Source organism: Diadema antillarum, unplaced genomic scaffold, assembly GCF_040938485.1.
Source record: "Diadema antillarum isolate AM-2024a unplaced genomic scaffold, OU_Dant_1.0 seq00000823_RagTag, whole genome shotgun sequence".
Lineage (NCBI taxonomy): Eukaryota > Metazoa > Echinodermata > Echinoidea > Diadematoida > Diadematidae > Diadema > Diadema antillarum.
In genome coordinates this window covers 86,469-110,621 of record NW_027271700.1, presented here as the reverse complement: position 1 = coordinate 110,621, position 24,153 = coordinate 86,469, and the positions used below count along the sequence as shown (strand labels likewise).

General features: G+C 39.5%; 2 protein-coding genes across 2 annotated transcripts in view; both read right to left on the bottom strand.

The window, feature by feature from the left end:
- Positions 1–225: 225 nt before the first annotated feature.
- LOC139739980 (uridylate-specific endoribonuclease D-like) lies at positions 226–10,060 on the bottom strand. Its single transcript, XM_071650578.1, has 6 exons — positions 10,003–10,060; positions 7,731–7,850; positions 3,378–3,528; positions 2,630–2,826; positions 1,122–1,342; positions 226–447 (listed from the first exon to the last, which is right to left on the bottom strand). The coding sequence occupies exons 1-6, from the start codon at positions 10,058–10,060 to the stop codon at positions 226–228; spliced, it is 969 nt and encodes a 322-aa protein (XP_071506679.1).
- A 4,301-nt stretch (positions 10,061–14,361) lies between these two features.
- The window catches only part of LOC139739979 (uridylate-specific endoribonuclease-like), a 95,221-nt gene continuing 85,429 nt past the window's right edge, over positions 14,362–24,153 (bottom strand). The window contains exons 2-6 of the mRNA XM_071650577.1: positions 21,447–21,566; positions 18,308–18,458; positions 17,535–17,731; positions 15,249–15,469; positions 14,362–14,583 (exon numbers count right to left, since the gene is read on the bottom strand). Of these exons, the coding sequence (XP_071506678.1) occupies positions 14,362–14,583; positions 15,249–15,469; positions 17,535–17,731; positions 18,308–18,458; positions 21,447–21,566 (911 nt within the window). The remainder of the gene's footprint in view (positions 14,584–15,248; positions 15,470–17,534; positions 17,732–18,307; positions 18,459–21,446; positions 21,567–24,153) is intronic.

Sequence of the window (24,153 nt, the reverse complement as noted above, 5' to 3'; positions counted from 1 at the left end):
CAGTATTGTAGCTTGCTTACAGGAAGATATCACAGGTGTGTATTAACCATGTTAACGATGAATTCAAGACACATTTACGGATTGGTGGTCTTATATTGATTGATTTTGACAAGGAAAAAAAAGAAATGATGAATAGTATTTCATCCATAAAGCAGCTGCCATCCGGTCCAGGTCTCAAGAATCTTTAGGGCTCAGGTGACAGTATCACCAGGCAGCTTGTCTGAATTAAACGTTGAAGTACGCTGATCCAATGTAGCCGCCGGTGTAGTCGTACGTCTGAACCTGTACCTCGCTTCCCTCCATGTCAAACTTGCAGAGCGAGTTGGGCTGCGACACGAAACAGACAGAGTACAGGGCCAGCTCGAACTCGGGGCTGACGCCGAGCATGATAGACGACAGGGTCTTCACATAGCCGTCGACGCTGAACTGGAGCAAGATTTGGTTTGGCTGGGAAATTAATAAACGGGAGAAACAGAAAGAAGACATAACTACAACACTATCAAAATAGACTTTCCATAACAAACATGTCTACATATAGCACTCGCACATGGCGGACGCAATTACACACAAACTAAAGTGACCCGCCTCACTAGATCAACACCTGCGCCTTCAGCATGTCTTAAACAAATTACTCTGGAACATATACGAATTAACCTCGTGCTTTCTCTCACACCAATCAGACAGATAATTCGAAACTCGTTGATTGTTAATGAAAAAAAAAAACACAACTCTTATTACTCCTTTCCCATTCTTCTGTTTTGTAGGTAGGGCCTACCCCTTTTCTACGCACGCGAAGATATAGCGAAAAAAAGAAGAAGTAAAGATATTAAAAAAAAAGTGAATACATCATGTTCCCGCTTTCGATCCTGAAGTTGTCTGAACGACAAAATAAAACACTGAGACACTTGTTTCGCCGGTTTCGTCACACTGTCTTTGGACACAGACTATAATAGAGGTTTCAGCATATTGCGTGTACAGACTATGATAGAGGTACAGACTTTCAGTTAATCCGTTGCTTCCGAGGTAACACAACCCCCGACAGAGTTATTTCAAGATTCAATAGGTTCCTGTAAGCAAAGACCTACAAGAACAGTTTTCAGAAAACTTTCGACTTTGCTTACGTTAGCCTCCCTGACGTAGCCGTAGTAGTTGAGCCTGCCGTCCTGCTCCAAGTAGTAGAACTGGAGCCAGTTGTGAAAACCACTGACGGCGCTATTCTTCACCTCGCCAACGAAGGTGTGTTCGAAGGCCGAGGAGTCGAGACGACCGGATGACCGGGAGTAGAGGGAGAACCACACGTTGTTCACGAACTGACGGAGTCCTTCCAATGAGCTGAAGTAACCTATAGTAGTAGCCGAAATGTGAATCTGTTTATTACAGACTTCAGTCCTAGCGTTGTAGACTATTTTTTTTTTCTTTAAAGAAAGAATTGTCGCCATCGTTGTCAAATTATCTAATGAAGACCGCCCCCTCTGAGATTTGGAAGGGGGATTTGGAAGGTGAAAAAAAAAGAAGAAAAATTGCGTGTATACCGTAAGCATGTGCATGAAGCGGGTCTCCCTTTCAATCTTTTATAAAGCAAGATCATAATTTTTCAATATTTCCCCGCCTCGCTCGATTCGCTCCCTCACATACTAAATGCTCCCCCCCCCCCCCGATCAAATCCTGGCTACGCCGGTGCACGACCACTAATACTGCCCATGTGGTGCCAGGGAGGTCCCTCCCTGGTGGTGCCGATAGCTTGTGTCAGCCGAACCATTGAACTAAAGCAATCAGTTCAATGGCCAAAAACTTGAATACCAGTACTATTTTCAAGTACGCTTAGACGATATGGAACCATTTTCGAAGATGTTCGAAGACGAACTACAATATCTCCCTGTTAGACTACAATATCTACAATATCTCACTGTTAGACTACAATATCCCCCTTTGAGGCATATCTCATTTCAATATTGCCATGGGAACTATTATTATGTTTTTGTTGTTTTTTTGTGTTTGTGTTTGTGATGTAATGTATTTTGTAAGGCAGCTCACCACAAGCTCTGCTTTTTTGAGGTTCTGCCTCCCTGTACAATAATTTCATGCATGTGATTTCTTACATGAAAAAGATGGAAAATAAATGTTTCACAAACTTGAACTTGAACTTGAAGACGAGGAAAGGCAATTTTGTTGTTGTTTTCGGTTTGATTTTTTTTTCCTTTTGTGGACTATAACTCACCATTTTCCAAATTGAAAGAATCTTTTTTTTCTTGGACTGCATGACGATAAAGGAACATATCACAAAAATGTTTACGTCATCAGCTTCAAGCTGCGCGGCGCTCGCCCAAGCAGAGCACGCACTTTAGTACGCGTATACACGCGTCAAGTACACGCATCTTGATCTCCTATGTTCATTGACCCTAGTGAAATATTAAAAAAATCCTTCAAAATTCATAGAAATTCCCGGACCACTACCAAAATTGAATCTTGTGTCATTATCTACTTTTCCTGCAAGTTTCATCCAAATCCGTTGACAAGTTTTTGAGTGATTTTGCACACAGACAAACAAACAAACCTTCCCCGATGAAAACATAACATCCTGCCTTGGCGGAAACAAAAAGTGTTCCACAAGGGTTTCTCATGGACTCACCTTTGGCCTTGAGGAGACTGTAGGTTCTCTGCATGACGGTGGTTGCCATGACATCGTCCAGGAATGTCTCCATCTCTCTCCCCTCGGCGCTCGACACCGACTCGGCCGTGCCGGTCTTCAGCACGTAGTTGTCGAGGAGATCCTGAAATGCGTCGAAGGTCCCACCGAGTCGCCACGTGTCCACGGATGTGAAAAAGCTGTCAAGAACCAATTACAGGGTGAAGCGTCTGAGGAATTGCTATTCGCCACCAGAAGTACTACAGACTTTACGTCCATGGCAATTCTGCTAGTTCCCTTGTGGTCTAAATAGAGTGCCATGCTATCAAAGCGTCAAACTCTTACCACAGAAAAAGAAAGGAAAGAAAAGCAAGATGCGTGTTGATTGTCTTTTGAGCACACAAGAAACTAGCTGGTTGATTGATGTACTGGAGGGATGACGTCACTGAGTGTTAAATCGCTGGTGGTTAAAGGGGCAAAGACATGGCATCATGAAGATCACGTCGTGAGTCGATAATCGAAATGATATAAACACTGTACAGTATTGTACAAGAACTACAGTGCTCGTGCAATCTATATTAAGTTATTTCACTGCGCTTTATATTACATCATTGTATGTTGTGATGTAAAAAGTAGGTGGATAACAGTTTAGCAATTAGTCATTGAAATTCATTAGAGATATGAATGTATAGGTCATAAATCAAATATCAAAATCATTGATTCGAAATCTGAATGCTCAATCCTTTCTTACTTGCTTGAACTGCGGTCAACCTTTTCGCCATAGTTGGAGAGCTTGGTCTGAAGGTTGATTTCATACTGGCTGCTACTCAGGCGGTTGACGTCGTTGTCCCACAGTTCCTGAGCAAGGTTGGACAGTTCTGACCGCGAGATGCTTTGTGCTCCTGCATGGGGATTGGGGGTGGATGTACAAAAACGAAAGTTGATAAACTGATCTCGTGTTACAAATTTGCAGCATCAAAAACATTCGACCAATCATATTATACGATGGCAGGAGACCGGAAACACCACGCTGAAGAAACAACTTCAACAAACATGGTCGTCAGCGACAGTCCCAGACAAATCTAAGCCCAAGGGATCCTCGTCCCAAGAACTTTCAGTGGGGCAGGAGCGCACATTTCTCTAATCTGAAAATACAGACCTATAATGTGGTCATATAACATGCAGAATGTACCCTTTTGTGATCCACATTATCAGAAGGACTAGGGAAGGAATCCTAAAGAAAATTATAATTGCAGGTTGCACCCATCTCTATGAGCCCAAATTATTCTCAAATCAGCAGGGCTTTTATTTTCTCTTGTCACAACAGAAATAATTCAAGTTTTCAGGGAGTCTCCTGCTGCAGCATCAAGGAACATGATAGCTCTTATCCAGGCCGCTGACAACAGTTGCTAAGGGCGTCAGCAGGCAACGCTAAAATCATTCTCGGATGACGCCGTGGGACCAGTCCTCGACGCTCACTCTGTATACCTAAGTTTAGGCGGTAGACCAATGTCAATTCTGTATCAAGGTCCGTATAATCCAATCTCGCAGTGTTTATGTTTATTTTTTGCAGTGTTTCGCAGTGTTTATGTTTTATTTAGTTTTGATGATGTCATGTACGCGCAGACTGATGGCGTTGCTATGGGTTCGCCGTTGGGCCCAATACTTGCGAACATCTTTGTAGGCTATCATGAAAAGCGTGTGTTCGCTGATGTGAGTCCTAAATGTGCCCCGTTAATGTATTATCGCTATGTTGATGATACTTTTGCACTGTTTCACAACCGCACGGCGTGTGAGAATTTTCTTGCACATCTCAACGCGCTCCACCCGTCTCTCAAATACACCATAGAGATCGAATGTGATGGTGCACTTCCGTTTCTAGATGTACTAGTAGAAAATTAGGCGAATGGCTTCACTACCTCCGTTTATCGGAAACCTACATTTACAGGTCAGTACACGCGCTGGGACTCTTTTAGTCCCACTCGGTACAAAACCGGTCTTATCGGTATTCTCGTGGATAGAGCACAGAGAATCTGCTCTCCGTGCAAGCTCGCTACGGAGATTGATCGAGTTAAGGATATCTTGCGCGAAAATGGCTATCCCGATCGTGTGATTGATTACCATGTCTCACGCAAACTGCACAGGCCCACAGAGACACCGGCCTTTGGACCTAAGAGATGCCCTATCTATCTCAAACTTCCTTGGCGAGGGAAGGCTTCCCTAAAGTTTGAGAAACAAATCAAGCAAGCGGTATCCAGCACTTTCCCTTGTGTTGAGGCGCGCGTGGTATTTACCACACACAGAATGATGTCGTCTGTCCGAAAGGATGTGCTCCCTATTACGCAATGTAGCAATGTTATTTACGAGTACAAGTGCCGATGTGAAGCTCGGTACATAGGGCGTACAACCCAACGGTTAGCAGATCGCATGAACCAACATGTGCCCGCCTCTATCCGGAATACTAGTAGCAAAACCAACGTGCGTTCCCTACCTTCGCGCGCATGTAGACGGCCTAGTGTGCGTACGACGGTGGATGGTGGCAATTCGGCCATTGCTCACCACTTGATGAACAACCAAGAGTGCGCCGAACAATACTGTCCATCTTGGTTTAAGGTTCTCAGCCGAGCGAGAAGTTTCACGCATCTGCGCATACTCGAAGCAGTATACATCCAATTCACGGACCCCATTCTGTGCCGCCAGAAAGAGTTCGTAAGTACACTTGCATTATTTTAGTATTTTAGCATTAATCAATCAAACGGCTGGCAGCAAGGCTAATTTGTTTACCTTAGCAGCCAATCACAGCTCGCCATTTCGCCCTTATGGTTCCTTCGCTTCCTTAATATTGTTTCGTTTCTGGCTTTCTGTTCATTCATGCGATTTTACTCTGATGAGTGCATGTCGAAAAGCTTCAGTATGTGTGTGTTGTATGCCATTTTCAAGTGTTTATCCATTGTCGTCCGTTGCTTTCCTTGAACAACAAGACAATTTTCACAAGTGGGAAAACATTCCAGCTGACCATGACAGAGAAAACATTGTTTGACATCGGAGTTCGATGCGGCAGCTGAATAAGGTCATCTTTGGTAACCATCCGGTTGCCCAGCAACATCAGCAACATCTCAAGTTGTAGTTATGACTTTGAGCACTGAGAGGTTCGACCGATCTTGACGTATATTCCAAAGTGGCCTTGTTACTTTATCGTCGTCAGAACAATAATAATGATAATAGAATATGAATACATTCATTTGTTCTTATCCTGTACCTATGGCAATTTGTGAAATCGGCGAATTGCGATATATCTTGTTTCATCAGTAACAGAACATGACTGATACAATAGCTACATAGCCGAGCATAATCATGCGCTGCGTTTGGTCAAAATAAGAATATTTCTTCATCTAGGCGTCACACTGTCCCGAAATTAAACAAAGATATACACAATTTGAAGGAAATGTTTAAACTTGGTTCAAATCGTATAAATAAATGGACCATTCGTGAGAGCACGCATCTTGAAATAACTGCAGATGGAGTTTCTCAGGCTCCAGCCATGCTAGCAGCAATTACGCGAGGGTTTGCACAATTTTCGTGTAGCCATTTTTTCTTTCGTGTGTCCTTCACTTCTAACATAGATTCCCAATCTTCATGAAGCCGTCGTGTGTGATTCGGGTGCCATCATGCGATCTTCTATGTAGGCATCGTATTTGTTTCGGCTGTTGATTGGCTTTTGACCAAATTCGGAGCCAAATTTGCACGAAATTGAATAATCTCTATTGGATCATAGTGTGTCAATTTTGGGACAGTGTGACGCCACCATTGAGAAGCTGCACGGTGTGTGTGAAAGAAAGGTAGATAGAAAGAGAGAAAGGGGGAGCACATGCGTTTAATAGATCTTCCAAAAATACACTCATATGGGTCTACACACAAACACACACATACACAAACTAAACAAAGGTGGCACTGCGCAAACAATCCATACGGACATCACGTGTGATAGCATTTGAGAGTCGGAGTAACGCCAAAGATTTTAAATACCTTATCTTGTCTATAAATTTCAACTGATGAAGACTCGTACTGGCATTTGGTACCGCCGATGTTAAGTTTTAATTATAGGGCCTATATAATGTCAATGATTTTTCGAGGGGTTGGTCTACAGAGGACTGAAAAAAAAAACCACTCCGAAATGATACACGATTTAATCGAATTATTCTAGAGAGACCGTTAAACACACTTTTCCCCTTTAATTCTACATTTTCTGCTCTTGCATATTGCTATACATTTCCCCCCCAACCCGTTTCTCGATTATTTCTCTTCTGCTACAATGGGCTCAACAGTGTAAGTTATACGCTTATGTCAGCGGATGATAAAGATAATAAAACGATATACCCTAATGTACCTTACGATCAGATAAAGCAAAATAAAACTTCTCCGAGGATACTGCGATATATTTGTTTAGCAAGGAACATGCTAAGAGATATGCGACAAATATCCCATCTTTTCTTATAGCATTTTCTTTGTTTTAGCAAGACAGTGTACTCGCATATATATATATATATATATATATATGTTATCACTCACACAGGCAATCATATTGAAAGAGAGAGAAAAAAACTGGCTACAGATGAATATAGATGTTTGTATTTGACTGATCAAATACATGCACATGTGAAAACTCAGCAGATGATTAGAATAATAAAAGATATACCCTGATCATGTGCTCCCTGAAATTGATCAAAATAGTGTGTACTGGTGTAATATTATATCACCTCACCGAATCAAGAGAAGCAAAAGATGCAATTCTCTTTAACTGATACAATCCTTCAATGTCACTTATGAAGCATTTCATAATGTCCACTTTTCTTTTGTCTTGAATCGATTGGCGCAAGACACCTATTCAATTTCAATTCAGTTCAAATGAAATTTTATTTCCAGTAACATGTTTGTTGTACAAATTCAATGAAAACAAAAGGTACAATGTATTACAACAAAAAAATGCATCACAGCGTAAACATTCAAAAGCACATATTGTACTTTTCTGCACCACACCTGCTATAAGCAAAAACTAACTAACAAATAAACAAAAAACAAACAAACAAACAAAATTCAGACCTACCTTTGCAAAGTTTGTAATAGTTGGCGCAGCAGTCATTATAGGTCTCGCAGTACGAGTTACATTGGCAGTCATAGTTGGAGTTGTTGTCACCACACCGTCCCGAGCATGAGTCGGCAGCGTCTAAGGATGGTTAATTTGACTGTGATGCTGATTTGGCTCCGAATTCAACAAATGACTTGCTTATGTGTCATGCACATTAAGAAACATTAATTATTTGCATGAAGACTTCATGTTAAAAAAAAACACACACACATTAGATGCCATAAAACTTTTTGCACACTAAATCGTGTGTGAGCTGGTGACACGAACACACGATTGTTCATCTCTGTGGAATGGGGGTATGAAATAATATTCCTTATTGTTGCGTGTTGTGCAACTTTGACCGAGAAAGCGCGCATTAGGTGGTGTGTAAGTGTATTTTCAATGTATGTGTGGTGAGTGTACGGATAGAGTGTCACCAAGCCAAAGTAGAACATTGGACAAAAATGATGTTTGAAAGACAACACGACACATTCAGCACACACGCACAAGTCGACAAACTCTCGTATATACCATGTACAGTAGTTGAACAGTAGTCCCCTCATTTCATCTTATATTGTTTGAAATGTCCCTGCTGGAAAGAACACAGCGTCCCACAGTATCCCGCAGTGTGTTCGCATAGTCGACTATGTGAAAACGCTCGAATTCAACATTGTGAAGATTATCTCACACTGTGGTGTGGTTTTTCACAGAGCATTCACATAGTGATTTTCTGTTTCACACTGTGAATTGACGATTCACAATGTGTTCACACTGTTAAAGATGCTTGAATTCAACAATGTGAAGAGATCTCACACTGTCTTTCACTGTGTTCTTTCCAGCAGGCGTATTAGTTCTAGTAAAAGAAAACAATTCGGAAAATAGATATGAAAATAAAGCAATGTGAAAGAAGGATAAATTCATATACCTCATTGGCCAGGAAACGGCACAACTGTCATGTAAGATCCCATTACGATATCACAAAACCACGTTGGAAAAAAAAAATAAACATGAGTATAAAATCAGTTCTTACATGCAAAAGGGAGACAATCTATTCTATCACTGACAGGTCTACATCATTAGGCCTGTAATGGTCGACTGAGGATATAATGATGAGGGACTTAAATATGAAACATCATCAACAACAACATCAACAACAACAACGTTGTTTCTCTAGGAGGGAAAATATCTTAAAGTGTTATTCACATACAGTGCCTACATGCTTCCATTATTTTTAAAATAAACATCATAAGCTTGCTCCGAGATTTCATTTAATGTCATGGACTGTACACACTATTAGACGAGTAAGGATGACAAGAAAAAAGCCAAGCAACAAAGCTCGCAATGTAGCAATTCCTGAACCACAATCAAAGTTAGGAAACTTGGAATTTTTCTTCTGTCCGTTCCGTCCTATCATTTTCAAATTTAAAGATGCAACAAGGAAGCATTTAATTTGGGAGAAATGAAACACTACTACATGATTATCATCATATTGATTTCAAAAACTGTAACCACTCGTACAGACCTTTTTCTTTATAAGTGAAATAACATGTTGTCCGAAGCAAAATCAGACACCAAATTCACTTCAACGCAAACAACCTATAAGAGTATTGTATAAATGGAAAATGCTTGATACAAGAACATCGATTTTATGGTGTGAAACTGGGACAATTTGCCCAGTAAGTTGCCGAAAGCACAATGTATCGGAGGCATGCAACTGAAGTTATTGCTGTACATGTAGGTAAGTTCTCAGGTCTCTATCACAAGAACAAGAACATTATTTGAAACACACTCACACACACACACACACACACACACACACACACACACACACCAAACAACGGGTTGAATTCTCGGATTTGGAAGGTAGTCTCTTCTAATTTCTCTAGTTTCCATCAGAACTGAAATAAAATAAAATCAAAAAATCTTAACTTGTGGTGAATATTGTAAGTTGTCGTCTTTATAAAATTAAGCCCTCCGTAGTGGGCGGGAAAGAGAGTTAGTAATCATGTAAAATGTTATCAGGCTCAATTTACAGAAATGTCGCCGGTGCTCTACAATTCTTAGATGGCTGAATCATGCAGTTTTATTGGCCGGAAAAGTAGATAGGTGCTATCCCGATTTGAAAATGAAACGCAGATATAAACAGGTCTGAACTGACGTGAAATTAACATATATGTTAAAATATGTATCCGAAGTTATGATGAATGAAACTTGAAAATGAGGGAGACATCACCCTCAATGTAATGCTTACATGATCGTGAAACAGCTACGAAGAGACAGAAAGCTGAGGTTACTATGGAGATCTTCATGGCGCCTGGCAGCTATGAGTTGTTGGTCGGTGACAGAAGTCAAGATATCGTCTGCTTAACATCTGCAGTGCTCCCAACTTATAATTTATATCATAATCGTGACTCTTCTTTTTGTGTAAGAGGTCTACGTGCAAAATAAGCATGTACAGCCAGTGCACTAGTTATCTGGTATGCAAATAAACCAGTATAGTACCCTGGAAGGCATGGATTGGACACTGTCCGATCACGTGATAGTATTCTTAACAGGCAGCGAAGCCTGGTTGACATGTAACAGTTGTAGCGTCACAGCTATCGTGTTACCATAGAAGATGGCATTACCTGTGTTGAAATGCATTTATGTTTGAATATTATACAGCAATATGTTGTTATAGCTATTATGATACAAAAATAATGGTTGCTTTCTACGTCCTTTACTTTATCTTTCCGATACAATCGTAGCGTGATTTGACAAACAATTTAACGATCATTCCAATCAGTCAATACTTATTATTTCGAAACTAAAATGTTGGTCTCTCTCTGCCTGGCGATGGCTGTCTAGTCTCACCTTCCGTTTCCTCCACCTTCCCTATTCTTCTATCTTCATTCCCTCACAATGCTCCCACTCATGAGGTATAATAAAATCTATTTTTTTTTTCTCCGTATGCTAAAGCAAGCCATCATAATTCGGTGTTTGAAAACAGAAACCCTTCCTCAAATTCAAGCAGCCCATCCGAAGAGGAGCTAAACAAGGTACAACACAATTTACTGAAATATTGAAAACTAGAATATATATAATTCTAGTTTTCAAAATATAAGAATGATATATATAATAATCATATCATATAATTATATACATACATATTGTGTATACGTATAATTCTAGTTAAAAATTAAATAAGAATATGAATATAATCATATACATATATATAGTGAATGTGTATAATGTCTGTGTGTACATATTTAATACGTGTGTGTGTGTGTGCGTGTGTGTGTGGGTATGCGTGTGTGCATGAACATGTGTTGGATCATCATGTATTTGAAAAATTTGCGTGTGCAACAACAACAACAACAAATATAAATTAGCATCCTTTTACTTTCATTAAAAAGCTGAGATGAATTTTGAGAGTAAATGATAATATTGTTATTCTGGAAAAATGTGAAGGCATTGCTCGTAAAAAAGATAAAGTAATTAAATAACAAAATGAATAGACAGATAAATAAAATGATATAAACAATAGACATCATATTAAAAACGCCTATAGAGGTCCATGCACAGCATATAAATCTATAATCCTAACATTTTTTACCCGTGATATATATGATAGAAATCCCTTCCACAAGTGATGAAGTCTTTGTATACAAGGACTTTAGACAGTGTGTACAATGCTATGGGCTTTTCTGTGGGAAATGGCACGCAAAGCACACACCGGGTTAACTGAGGTAGACACTGGAGACATGTGATGTTCACAAACCAGTCCATTTCGACCAGAGAAACCCTGCGTCACCCCAATTGAAGGGAACTCAACAGGTGGTTTGCCCTATCTCGGGATCTTATTTTTAGTATACCACGGGGTATACAATGGAACAATAGTTGTTATTGTTGTTGATATTGTTGTGATTGCCCTTGGTGTAACACATTATGGATCTTGCAGGCGTTCGTATAATATTTTCGATGAATATCATGCATCATCATTAAGATTGTTTAAAAAATCCCTGAAAAGGTCATTATTACTGAATTATTCATGAAAAGTTGATCTCCCTTATTTTGTATCTATATAATCTTTGCATTTTGTGTGTGTGTGCGTGTGTGTGTTTTGTGTGTTTCCTCATTAATATGACTTGTTGTAACATATGCCGGTAAAATACCTCATTAGAATGTTTAAGAGAAATAGCATCCTCACAAGGCTTCTAAAGCTTTCCTCCAAGTTCTATTTTTTTTTTCATTTCACATTTAATTTTAACAAAGGCTGTATTCCTCAGTTAAATGTCCAAGTGCGTCATTCTGTTAATTTGTTATATCTCTTATGCTATACATTCTTATCAATTATTTTATGCTTTGTATTTATTTATGTATGCATTGCATGTTTGTTTGTTTTTATCGTAGAAATGAATAAACGAACTGAACTGAACTGAAAAAAAAAAATGTCACCACGAGGGGTAGAGTTCCAGACGTCTTAATAGTTAAAGGACAAGTTCACCTTCATAGACATGTGGATTTTGTGAATGCAGCAATATCAGTAGAACACATCGGTGAGAGTTTGAGGAAAATCGGACAATCCGTTCAAAAGTTTCTGCTCAGTCACGACTGGATGAAAAGACTACTATAGCTTGTGATGTCACATGTGTACAACGACATAAAGAAAGTATAAAGAAAATTCAACATATTTTTACTTTTCACGCGTTACAAAAGAAAACTCGACTTCTCTCTTTCAGAAGGCAAGGGGAATAACATTACCCTTAACATACGTCAGTAACAAGTCGAAGAAATGTGCGCTTTATTCAAAAAGTAAAGTTTTGTGAAATTCTCTTTATATTTTCCTTATAACGTTGTACGCATGTGACATCATACACTGTAGTAGTCTTCTCATCCAGCAATGACTGTGCAGATACTTTAAAAATTCATAACTTTTGAATGGATTGTCCGATTTCCCCCAAACTTTCACTGATGTGTTCTAATAATATTGCTGCATTTACTCAATCCACATGTCTATGAAGGTAAACTCGTCCTTTAAAGATCAAAGCGCTAAATCCTTCACAGGTATGCTTTGGTAACTCGAGGATGTGTCGTTTTTGGTCGTCTGTATTTTAATAGGCGAGATTCGATCTGTTATTGTTTGTTTGTTTGTTTGTGTGTGTGTGTGTGTGTGAGTGTGTTTGTGCGACGTTGTCAGTATCAGCCATCGTGTATATAACAAAATATGTGTTCTTCCCTCTGATAAGAAATCCCATTGACATTGTTCCTCCTCGTTTGGTATACATCTGCCGGAATGCAAGTTATCATTCTATAATAATTATTTAGTGTGTAGACGACTTAACTCAACTGGTCAAGCCCTTTTTTTGGAGTGACGCCATTCCAGGTCATTCAAGAACATTAAGTCAGAGCTTTCACATCAAACGCAAAAATCAAACAAACAAAACCATCCCTACTGGAAATAGCACAGTGTCCTGCAGTGCGTTCACAGTGTGGTCACATAGTCGGCTATGTGAAAACGTTCGAATTATACAGTGTGGAAATGATTTTACACCTTGGTTTGGATTTCAAAGAGTGTTCACATGGTAATGTTCTGTGCCACACTGTGAATTGATGATTCACAATGTGTTCACATTGTTTAAACGCTCATATCTAACAGTATGAAGAGATTTCACACTGTGTTCACAATGTGTTCATATTGTGATTGTGTTCACAATGTGTTCCCACTGTGTATCTCACACTGTGGGACACTGTGTTCTTTCCAGCAGGGATACCATCAACAAAGAAACGAAAAAAACACACAAAAAAAACAACAACAACACAACCTTAGAAATGGTAATTCTGTGTTTATGTCGGCAAACTTTTCTGGTCAATTGAAAGGAATGGAAATTTTTACCTCCCACAAGTATGTAAATTTCCTCTCTGGTGAAAGGGCAAACTTGTACTTGTTATATACATAACATTATTACATTTAGTTTACAGGGGGTAACTTGATTAAAATCGTACTCGAAAATCAATAGGCATGTCGTAGACCAGAGGGGTGTTTCATCAATTTAGTCAGCGCTGACAAGTTGTGAGTCTCTGACAATTTCAGCAAAATCCGTGGATTTGATTGGTTGAGAAGCTCTGGTCACCGACTGTTACCATGTTGATTATCAGAGACTGACAACTTTCATGAAACGGTCCCCAGATGACCAGAATGACCAGAATGACCCGTCAATTCACCCTTGGGGAGGCATCCATTTCATCATTTTGCATTGAATGTATTAATGATATTGCCAAATACCACTTTTTATAGCTGTCAGATGGATGTGCTGGCAAGCAGCATTTATAAGGATAACATCAATAATCATGACATCACAGATGCTTACCACAGTGAATTTAAAAACCAACGTGCATGCTGGTACGAATGACCCTTTTTTTCTGCTCATGCGCAAAGTGGAACTAAAAATTGGCTTATTCGGTGAGTTATGTGGTCGCATTGTTACTTTTTTAAATTTCGGTATTGGAAGAGTTTACCATATAATGAGACAGCTATTTGTAATCTACACGCGAGGGAGGGGGAGGAAAGAGAGGGATGGAGAGAATGAACCCCACCCCACACTTATTGTTCCCCATAAGTTCATCCTGATTAAACGTTGAAGTACGCTGATCCAATGTAGCCGCCGGTGTAGTCGTATGTTTGGATCTGCACCTCGTTTCCCTCCAGGTCGAACCTGCAGAGCGAGTTGGGCTGCGACACGAAACAGACAGAGTACAGGGCCAGCTCGAACTCGGGGCTGACTCCGAGCATGATGGACGACAGGGTCTTCACGTAGCCGTCGACGCTGAACTGGAGCAGGATTTGGTTTGGCTGGAAAATTGAAAAACAAAACGGGAGAAACAGAAAAAAACACAATTACAGCATCAAATGCACAACCCTATCTCATACTTTCCACAACAAACATGATAATAAATGCACATTGGCACACGAACACGGCGGAAGCAATCATAGCCGCAGTTTACACACACTTAAGTGACTCGCCTCCCTAGATCAACTCCTGTGCCTCCAGTATTTCTTAAACGAATGACTTTGGAATATATTACAAATCACCTCATTCTTTTTCTCACACCGATCGGACAGATCATTCTGAACTTGTTGAATCTAGGTGAAATAGATACTCATATTACCCCCTTCCAATCCGTCTGTATTGTAGGTATCCCTTTTCTATTTATGCTAAAATAAAGCAAAAAAAAAAAGAGAGGTAAAAACAGATGAATGTTGAATGCTTCCTTTTTCAATCTTGAAGTTGTCTGAACGACAAAATAAAACACTGAGACTCTTGTTTCGCCGTTTTTGACACACTGTCTGTGCGCACAGACTATGATAGAGGTTTCACCACAATGCGTGCAGACCTTCAGTTAATCCGTTGCCTCCGAGGTGACAAAACCCCCGACAGAGTTATCACAAGATCCAATAGGTTCCTGTAAGCAAAGACTTACAAGAACAGTTTTCAGAAAACTTTCGACCTAGCTTACGTTAGCCTCCCTGACGTAGCCGTAGTAGTTGAGCCTGCCGTCCTGTTCCAAGTAGTAGAACTGGAGCCAGTTGTGAAAGCCGCTGACGGCGCTATTCTTCACCTCACCGACGAAGGTGTGTTCGAAAGCCGAGGAGTCGAGGCGATTCGATGACCGTGAGTATAGGGTGAACCACACGTTGTTCACGAAATCACGAAATCCTTCCAATGAGCTGAAGTAACCTGTAGTAGTAGCCAAAAGCATGAACCTTTATTACAGAGTTCAATCCTCGCGTTGTAGACTTTTATTTTCGTTTTTAAAGAAGTCATATCGTCACCATCGTCGACATTAGGAAGCTTCAGATTTGCGACCCAGACGTTTGCGACGACGACTGCGTTGGACTTTCTCCTCTTGATCTCCCTGACGCAACCTATAAGAATTAAAATGGCGTCCCCATATGATCGGAGCATCAAGTAGTTCTCTTCGTCGTAAATTGAGCAGACGTATAAAGAGCCCAGAACGCGTAGTGAAAACTCAGACGACGAGAGCTATTTTCTTTTAGAGTTTTTGAGAAGCGTTTTTGAGCATGCCCATAACAGGTTTTCCTCTGAACGTCTACATCGTGAAAATTTAAAGCTCCTTATTACTACATGTAGGCCTAGTATCTGATCAAGACCCAAAACGATTAGTGAGCAGATGAATGCAGACTCGACTATTAATACTGTCCACAGGTTATCCAAACAGCTTTCAAGGAATTTTTACGAGTTGATAAACGCAAAGCTGTTTTGAAAGCCCTTTAGGAAAGCCTTTTACGAAAGGGTGCGTTTATCAACTCTCGTTTCTCGGCAGAAACAGGTTATCCAAACAGCTTTCAAGGAATTTTCACAAGTTGATAAACGCAAAGCTGTTTTGAAAGCCCTTTAGGAAAGCCTTTTCGAAAGCCCGAAATTTGTGACGATCCAAACAGGTTTCCTAAACAGGTTATCAGAAACCTGTTTGTCAACGCCTTTCGAAGTTGATAAACGCAAAGCTGTTTTGAAAGCCCTTTAGGTCGCCCTACTGCGGTTACGCAACCATGCGTTTCCAGTTTCTGAAAAGACGCGCGCCACGTAAAGTGCACACTCGCTGTGTGTAATGCACGCATAATGCTTGGAACAAGGAGGTGTTTCTTTCACCAACAAGGTTTGAGAAATAGAGTAACAACAGTCTCATTCCCTTTGATCCCATGTCTCATGCTGCCACTCAGAAATATTTGAAGTACACTGTATGTGCTAAACTGGAGCTGCCTCACAGATAGGAAGACAATTGATTCATGTGCCATTGTATCATGACTCGTCACTCTCAAAGGAAGATATGTCTTTATGATGGTAATTGCTTTTCGCCGTCCCTTCTTAGAAAACAAGCGGCACATTAATACAGGCAGTCAGGGCTTTGGAAAGGGCTCTCGAAAGGGCTATGGAAGGGGCTATGGAAAGGGCTATGGAAAGTTGATAAACGCAGCCGACGAAAACAATCGGCACATTAATAGTTCAGGGAGTGGACAGGGCTTTCGAAAGGGCCATGGAAAGGGCTTTCGAAAGGGCTATGGAAAGGGCTATCGAAAGGGCTATCGAAAGGGCTTTCGAAAGTCGTTTAAACTGGGGAAAGTTGATAAACGCAGCCCATGTGATGCCAATAGCTTGTGTCAGCCAAACCATCGAACTATACCAATCTGTTCAATGGCCAAAAACTTGAATACTATTGTCAAATGCACCGAGACGATGTGGAACCATTTTTCGCAGACGTCCGAAGGATAATCTTGTTGTTTGTTGTTTTTGGTTAAATTTTATCCCTTTTTTGCGGACTATAGTTAACTCAGCCTTTTCCAAATTGTAAGAATCTTGTTTTTTTCTCGATTGCATGATGATAAAGGAACTTATCACTAAAATGATTACGTCATAGCTTCCAGCTGCGCGGCTCCTCGCCTAAGCAGAGCACGTTAGTGCGCGTATGCAAGTCTCAAGTAGGGGCCTACACGCAACTTGAGCTCCCAAGTTCGTTGATCCTATCTGAAAAAAAAAAATCCTTCAAAATTCATGCAAATTCCCGGATCACTATTAAAATTAAATCATGAATATTTGTTCCTTGTGTCATTATCGACTTTTTCTACAAGTTTAATGCAAATTTGTTCACAACCTTTGGACTTACCTTGCAAACAGACAGACAAACAAACAAACAAACAAACGCGGATGAAAACACAACCTGATGCCTTGCCGGAGGCAAAAAGGGTTCCACAGGGGGTTCCTGAAGGGTTCCTCAAGGACTTACCTTTGGTCTGGAGGAGACTGTAGGTTCTCTGCATAACGGTGGTTGCCATGACATCGTCCAGGAATGTGTCCATCTCTCTCCCCTCGGCGCTAGACACCGACTCGGCCGTGCCGGTCTTCAGCACGTAGTTGTCGAGGAGATCCTGGAAGGCGTCGAAGGTTCCACGGAGTCGCCACGTGTTCACGGATGTGAAAAAGCTGACAGGAACCAATGACAGGGTGAAGTTTATGAAGATATTTCTAAACGCCACTGAAAGTACTACAGACTTGACTTTACGTTCATGGCTATTCTGCTATGTAGGTCCCTATGGGTCTAAATAAAAGTGTCATGGTCTAAAGCGTCAAATTCTTACCACAGAAAAAGAAAGGAAAGAAAAGGAAGATGCGTGTTGACATTGATCACACAAGAAACTAGTAGCTACTTGATCGATGTACAAGAGGAATAATGTCACTGATTGTTAAATCGCTGGTAATTAAAGTGGCAAAGACATGACATCATGACGGTCAAGTCGTAAATCGAGAATCGAAATGGGTTACAATTTTACAATCTATCTACAACAATTATATTTATATAACAGTCTTACAAACTGTATAAAGTTATTTCACTGCGCTTTACATGACATCATCAGAATGCATGATGTGATATAAAAAAACTAGATGGATAACAATTTACCAATTAAGTCATTGAAAGTCACTAGATATCTGAACATATATTGCATCAATTGAATGCTTCAGATCATTGATTAGAAATCTGAATGCTCAATCCTTTTTTACTTGCTTGAACTGCGGTCAACCTTTTCGCCATAGTTGGAGAGCTTGGTCTGAAGGTTGATTTCATACTGGCTGCTACTCAGACGGTTGACGTCGTTGTCCCACAGTTCCTGAGCAAGGTTGGACAGTTCTGACTGCGAGATGCTTTGCGCTCCTGGGATCGGGGATGAAGGCATTAAAGGGGATGGCTAGTAACCGATCAGTGGGAATCAATGGGAATGCTGAGGGTTGATTGTTCCAATCCTTGTGGGATTCATTTAAGAGTACATTATATATCTACTGTTGTGTGAAAATTATTTGCTTCAGAACGGTCTCATACTCAAGTAATGCGCAGATTAATGCCCCGTCACTGACCAGGCACGCTAACCTGGAAACATTAAACTGCACATTACTTCAATATGAGACCATTCTGAAGCAAACAATTCTCACACAACGATAGATATGTAATGTACTCTTAAATGAATCCCACAAGGATTGGAACAATCATCCTCCAGCATTCCCACTGATTCCCACTGATTAGTTACTAGCCATCCCCTTTAAATTGAGAGATGCTAAGCTGACCTTGTGTTACAAATTTGCAGCATTAAACACATTAGACCACTCATACATAGGATGAAAGGAGTCCGCAAAGCAATACGCTGAAGAATCAACTTCAGTCCCAGACAAACCCTGTAGCCTACAGGATCCTCGTCCCAAGAACTTCCAGTGGGGGCAGGAGCGCGCATTTACTTAATCTGAAAATACAGGCCTATGAAATGGCCATAAAATGCAGAATATATTCTTTTGTGATCCACATTATCAGAAGCACCAGGGAGCAATCATCAAGAAAATAATAATTGCGTCTTGCATCAATCTCGATGAGCTCAAATTATTCTCAAATCAGCGAGGTTTTTATTTTATATTGTCACAACATAAAGACATTCTTATTCACATTTCTAGGGAATCTCCTGTTGCGGCACCGAGGAACATGGTAGCTCTGATTCAGGCCTCTGACAGCAGTTGCTAAGGCTGTCAGTAGGCAACACTGAAAGCATTCTCGGACGACGCCTTGGAACCAGTCCTCAACGCTCAGTCCGTACCAAAGTTTTGGCGGTAGACCCCACCGTAAACTTTATAGCAATGTCCGTATAATCCAATCTCACAGTGAAGATCCATAGATTGTAGTCCGCTGCTTTCCTTGAACAACTATAAGGACAATTTCCATAAGTATTCAAGCTGACCATGGCAGAAAAAAAGTTTTGATATCGATGTTCGATGCAACGTCTCACGTGGTAGTTACATAGTGATGACTTTTAGAGGTTCAGCCGGTCTTGGCATCCACAAATATATTCTTAATTGGCCTTGTTACTTAAACCGTCGTCAGAACAATAATAATGGTCATAAAATAAGAATACATTTGATTTCATCCTGTACTTATGGCAAATTGTGAAGTCGGTGAAATGCGATATTGTCTCATCAGTAATAGAACTTGACTGATACAAAGCTATAGCCGAGCATAATTATGCATTGCGCTTGGTCAAAATAAAAATATTTCTTCATCCAGGAATCACAGTGTCCCGAAAGTGAGCAAAGATAGCCACACCATAAAGGAAATATTTAAATTTAGCTCTCATCGTATAGACATTGGACCATTCGTGAGAGCATCGTAAAATGACTGCAGATGGGTTTCCCAGGCTCTACAGCAGCAACTTCGTGAGGGTGGTCAAATTTTCGTGTAGCCATTATGTTTCCTTCGTGCGTCCTTCAATTCTAATTACAGATTCACTATCTATCGTGTGTGATTTGGCTGCCGTTATGTGACCTTCTATTAGGCTTCGTAACTTGCTGCGGCTGTTGATTGGCTTCGACAAATGCATGTTTGGAAACACGAAATTGTAAATTCGATATCCCTAAGCCATGTTGTGTCAATTCCGGGACAGTGCATGTGACGCCGCCTGTGAGAATCTAGTGTCGATTCAGAGGAGAAGGTACCTGCTGGAAAGAACACAGTGTCCCACAGTGTCTTCACACTGTGCTCACACAGTCGACTATGTGAAAACGCTCGAATGAACAAAGTGAAGATTATTTTACATTGTGGTGTGAAATTTCACAGGATATTCACATAGTAATATCCTGTTTTACACTGTGAATTGATTCACAATGTGTACACACTGTTAAAACGCTCGGATTTAAGAGTGTGAAGAGATTTCACACTCTGTTAACAATGTGTTCACACTGTGTTTCACTGTGTTCTTTCTTGTAGGGCAACATTATAACATTTGTAACACTGTAACATCTGTAACGTATTTATTGGCAGTGTCTTAATTTGTTATTTTTAATTAGTATTTCATGGTTGTATTTGAAAAAAAAATCGTTTATAATGATGATCATTTTGTTACTTGTTATATATGAATTGATTTCTGATATTTAGTATACACATTACGTCTTAAGTGACCCACGTCTTGCAAACTTTTCTTTTCAGTGGACCACTTTTCCATCATGGTATTTACTTTTCTGTCATCACCTTCCAAAGTGTGCATTGCTATCTTTGTTATCTAACGATATTGAATTTATAGTTTAATGTATTTCATGATGCTTTTATTGTGTATTTCTTACAAAATGATGAAATTATAATTCTGTAATGTACACTTTGTATTTTGTTTTCGATGTTTGTGGGTGAATTCAATAGATGTCAACTGAATTGAAAAAAAAAAGATGAAAGGTGGACCGGATATAATGCCACAAGCGCCATGTAGGATTTGCCCAATGTGGACTTCCGGAGTCCATATTAGAATTTTTCATAAAATGTTACAAGTATTTGTTCTCTTTTAACTTGCCGCAGTGTGAACATGATAATAATAATAATAATAATAATAATAATAATAATAATAATAATAATAATAATGTTTTATAGTGTTGGCAGAAAGCTACCTCTCTTTTGTCTTATATGTCATTTAAATGCTTTTTATGAAATTGTATCTTATATTTTGTTTTGTAAAAAGCGTGTGAACAAAACAATTATATGCGTCTGCTACACTGCATTGATATCAATCATCCATTTATCACTTTTATGGACATCTTTCTCCTCCCTTTCTTTAAATAGTGATTAATATTTTGCACTCCTTATATGATGAAATCAGGTGGGAAGTGAAATCCGTCTCACCTTTGCACAGGCTGTAGTAGTTGGCGCAGCAGTCGTTGTACCGTTCGCAGTAGGAATTACACTGGCAGTCGTAGTTTGAGTTGTTATCCCCACATCTTCCCGAGCACGAGTCAGCAGCATCTACAAAGTATCAAGATATGTCGCTGAATTAGAAGGAAACGTTGATATACGACAATACACAAACATAATTACTTCTTTGATTTAAAAACCTAATAGTGACCATTATCAATTTCAATCATTATTATCATTTTCCGCTGATATTCAATAGTTGGATGCGTCTCATAGATGTATGACTAGAGCAGATACTCAAGAATTCAATGAAATATGTCGAGCGCAGATTGCCAAAAAGTCAAGAAGAATAACGTTCTACGGGGCTGGCCTTATCCTGCTTCATAGGACGCAATAATCATCATGGTGATGTTCAGAAATGTGCTCAGACGTGCTCGCATCATTGTTGGAAGAATTACATACTTTTAGTACTAAAATTATGATAAACAATGCAATTGAAGGTGGCATTACGGAAAAGGGTCTGGAGTCGGACGAATAATTAAGATATAGGGTTAGAATCCTGCGAGATGCGCTCATCGTTGGATAAGATGTTTTTCCAAACCGAGCATCCCTCTTGACCGAGCTGTATATGGGTACCCGGCAATGATAATGTCTGTGTCCTCTGGGTGAGCATGGTTAACACTGAAGAGGCTTAACTAAAGTCGATTACCATCACTTCTTTACATTATCGGTAGACTCCCTTCCATGCAATAGACAAAATCAAAAGTACATAACTCACACGTCCGAGATACGACTAATAGAAAGCACAAAGCTACCCCTGTGGAAAGCTTCATAATTATAGAAGTGAACGGACAGCCCGTGGCGAAGTGAGAGCAGGTACTTGCAAAAGCGCCAAAATATCGTCTGCTGGTCGTCTGCTCTTACCGACGGCTTATAAACTAGCTTCATATCATCCTAAGACGTGTATTGATATGAGCTATTTCCCAGCCATTATGAGGTGAACATAATATAAGTTGCGACGAATACAGACACACGTGGATTACGTATTACGTAATCGTGTGATAATGCCCATTCCAAGCCTATTAGCCTTTATTTTTTTTTCTCCAGATTGACATACAGGTCTAAAGATCTATTTTTAGTTTGTCATCATTTTATCTTATGCGCCATATCTTGTGAGCACCTGCATTTAAGGAAATTGAAGGGATAGTATAGTTTCGGTTGAGATGGGGATTCACGTTTTGATCTCTACGTGATGATCAGAAATATCTTGTATTAATATGTTAAAGAGCTTATGATTGTAAGAGAAATTCAAAGTTTATTTGATGAAAATCAGTTTTGAAATGGCCGAGATGTCCAAAAACAAAGCAAAACAAAGTTTTCCAAATGAAAGGTGATCCCACCATTTATCAGGACCACTTTATCTTTGGATATCTCAACAACTTGGATATCTCAACAAATAAATCAAACAAACAAACAAACAAACTTCAAAATTGATTGTCATCAAATAAGCTTTTCATTCCTCTTAGAATCGTATGCTCTTCAATATTTCGTATAACTCGGTTATAATCATCTCACAAAAAATTAATACCTGAATCTTCACCTCAACCAAAACTATACCATCCCATTAACCGATTCCTCCCAGGGAACCAGAGTGCAACATACAAACTCTGTCCAGCACTATGGCATGCCAAAGGCAAGAAGGTGGTTTAGTCTGACGAAGATGGATGCATTCAATCATAATTACTGAAAATAGAAACAAGATTTCATCTTCTTTGTTCGACTCTTAAAATCTCCAAATTCTTTCGTTATAACTTTTGATTTCTATCAATAGTAGATGCACACTTTCATACAGACTAAATCGAAATTATTAGCCCCCATTTTCCTCACCACACACTCAATTGCCTTGTCATTTAAAATGTAAACACCTTCGGTGTTGTTGTTGGTTTTTTCTCTTTCTCTTTGGATGTTAGTTATCACACAAATGGAAATGTAAATTCGCAAAAGATTATGATTAAGAAGATAAGTGTGTTAATTCAAGTCTGCAGTGAAGGATGCATGTGATCAGTTTGTGATGGCTGAAAGCGCGAGGGAGATTTCAAGATATTAATAGAAAAGAGGATGATGAAATTCCTGATTTTTTTTTAACCAACGTTTTTCCTAAACCTGTCATGATTCTAGCTGTAACTTTTAACAGCAAAATATATCAACGGACAGATCATACGGAATATAGTAAGGTTAAACTTTGTTACCATTACGTAAGTAGGCCTACTTCTCTCCTTTTAAGCTGACAGATTTTTTTTTTTTGAGAAGTACTTTAATCGTGTGTTTGTATCTATTTTACGTGGTCGCAATGGAGACGATGAAATGACAATTTGGATGATTTTAGATTAAAAGAAAAAAAATCCAGTCAAATATACACACAAATATACAAATGACACAATAGTGCAAAGGCAAAATCTGATAGGAAGAAAGGATATACATATGTTGTGAATTATTACTGCAGATGAAAATACAAAATATGAAACATACATATCATACAGATAATGATTAGAATACAACAGAAAGAGTGTTATGTACGTGCTCATCCGTATACGTAAGCAACTACGTATGTATACGTCACTGTGTATGTATGTATGTATGTATGTATGCATGTATGAGTGTATTTATGCATGTATGAATATTGTCCGTAGGACATTCA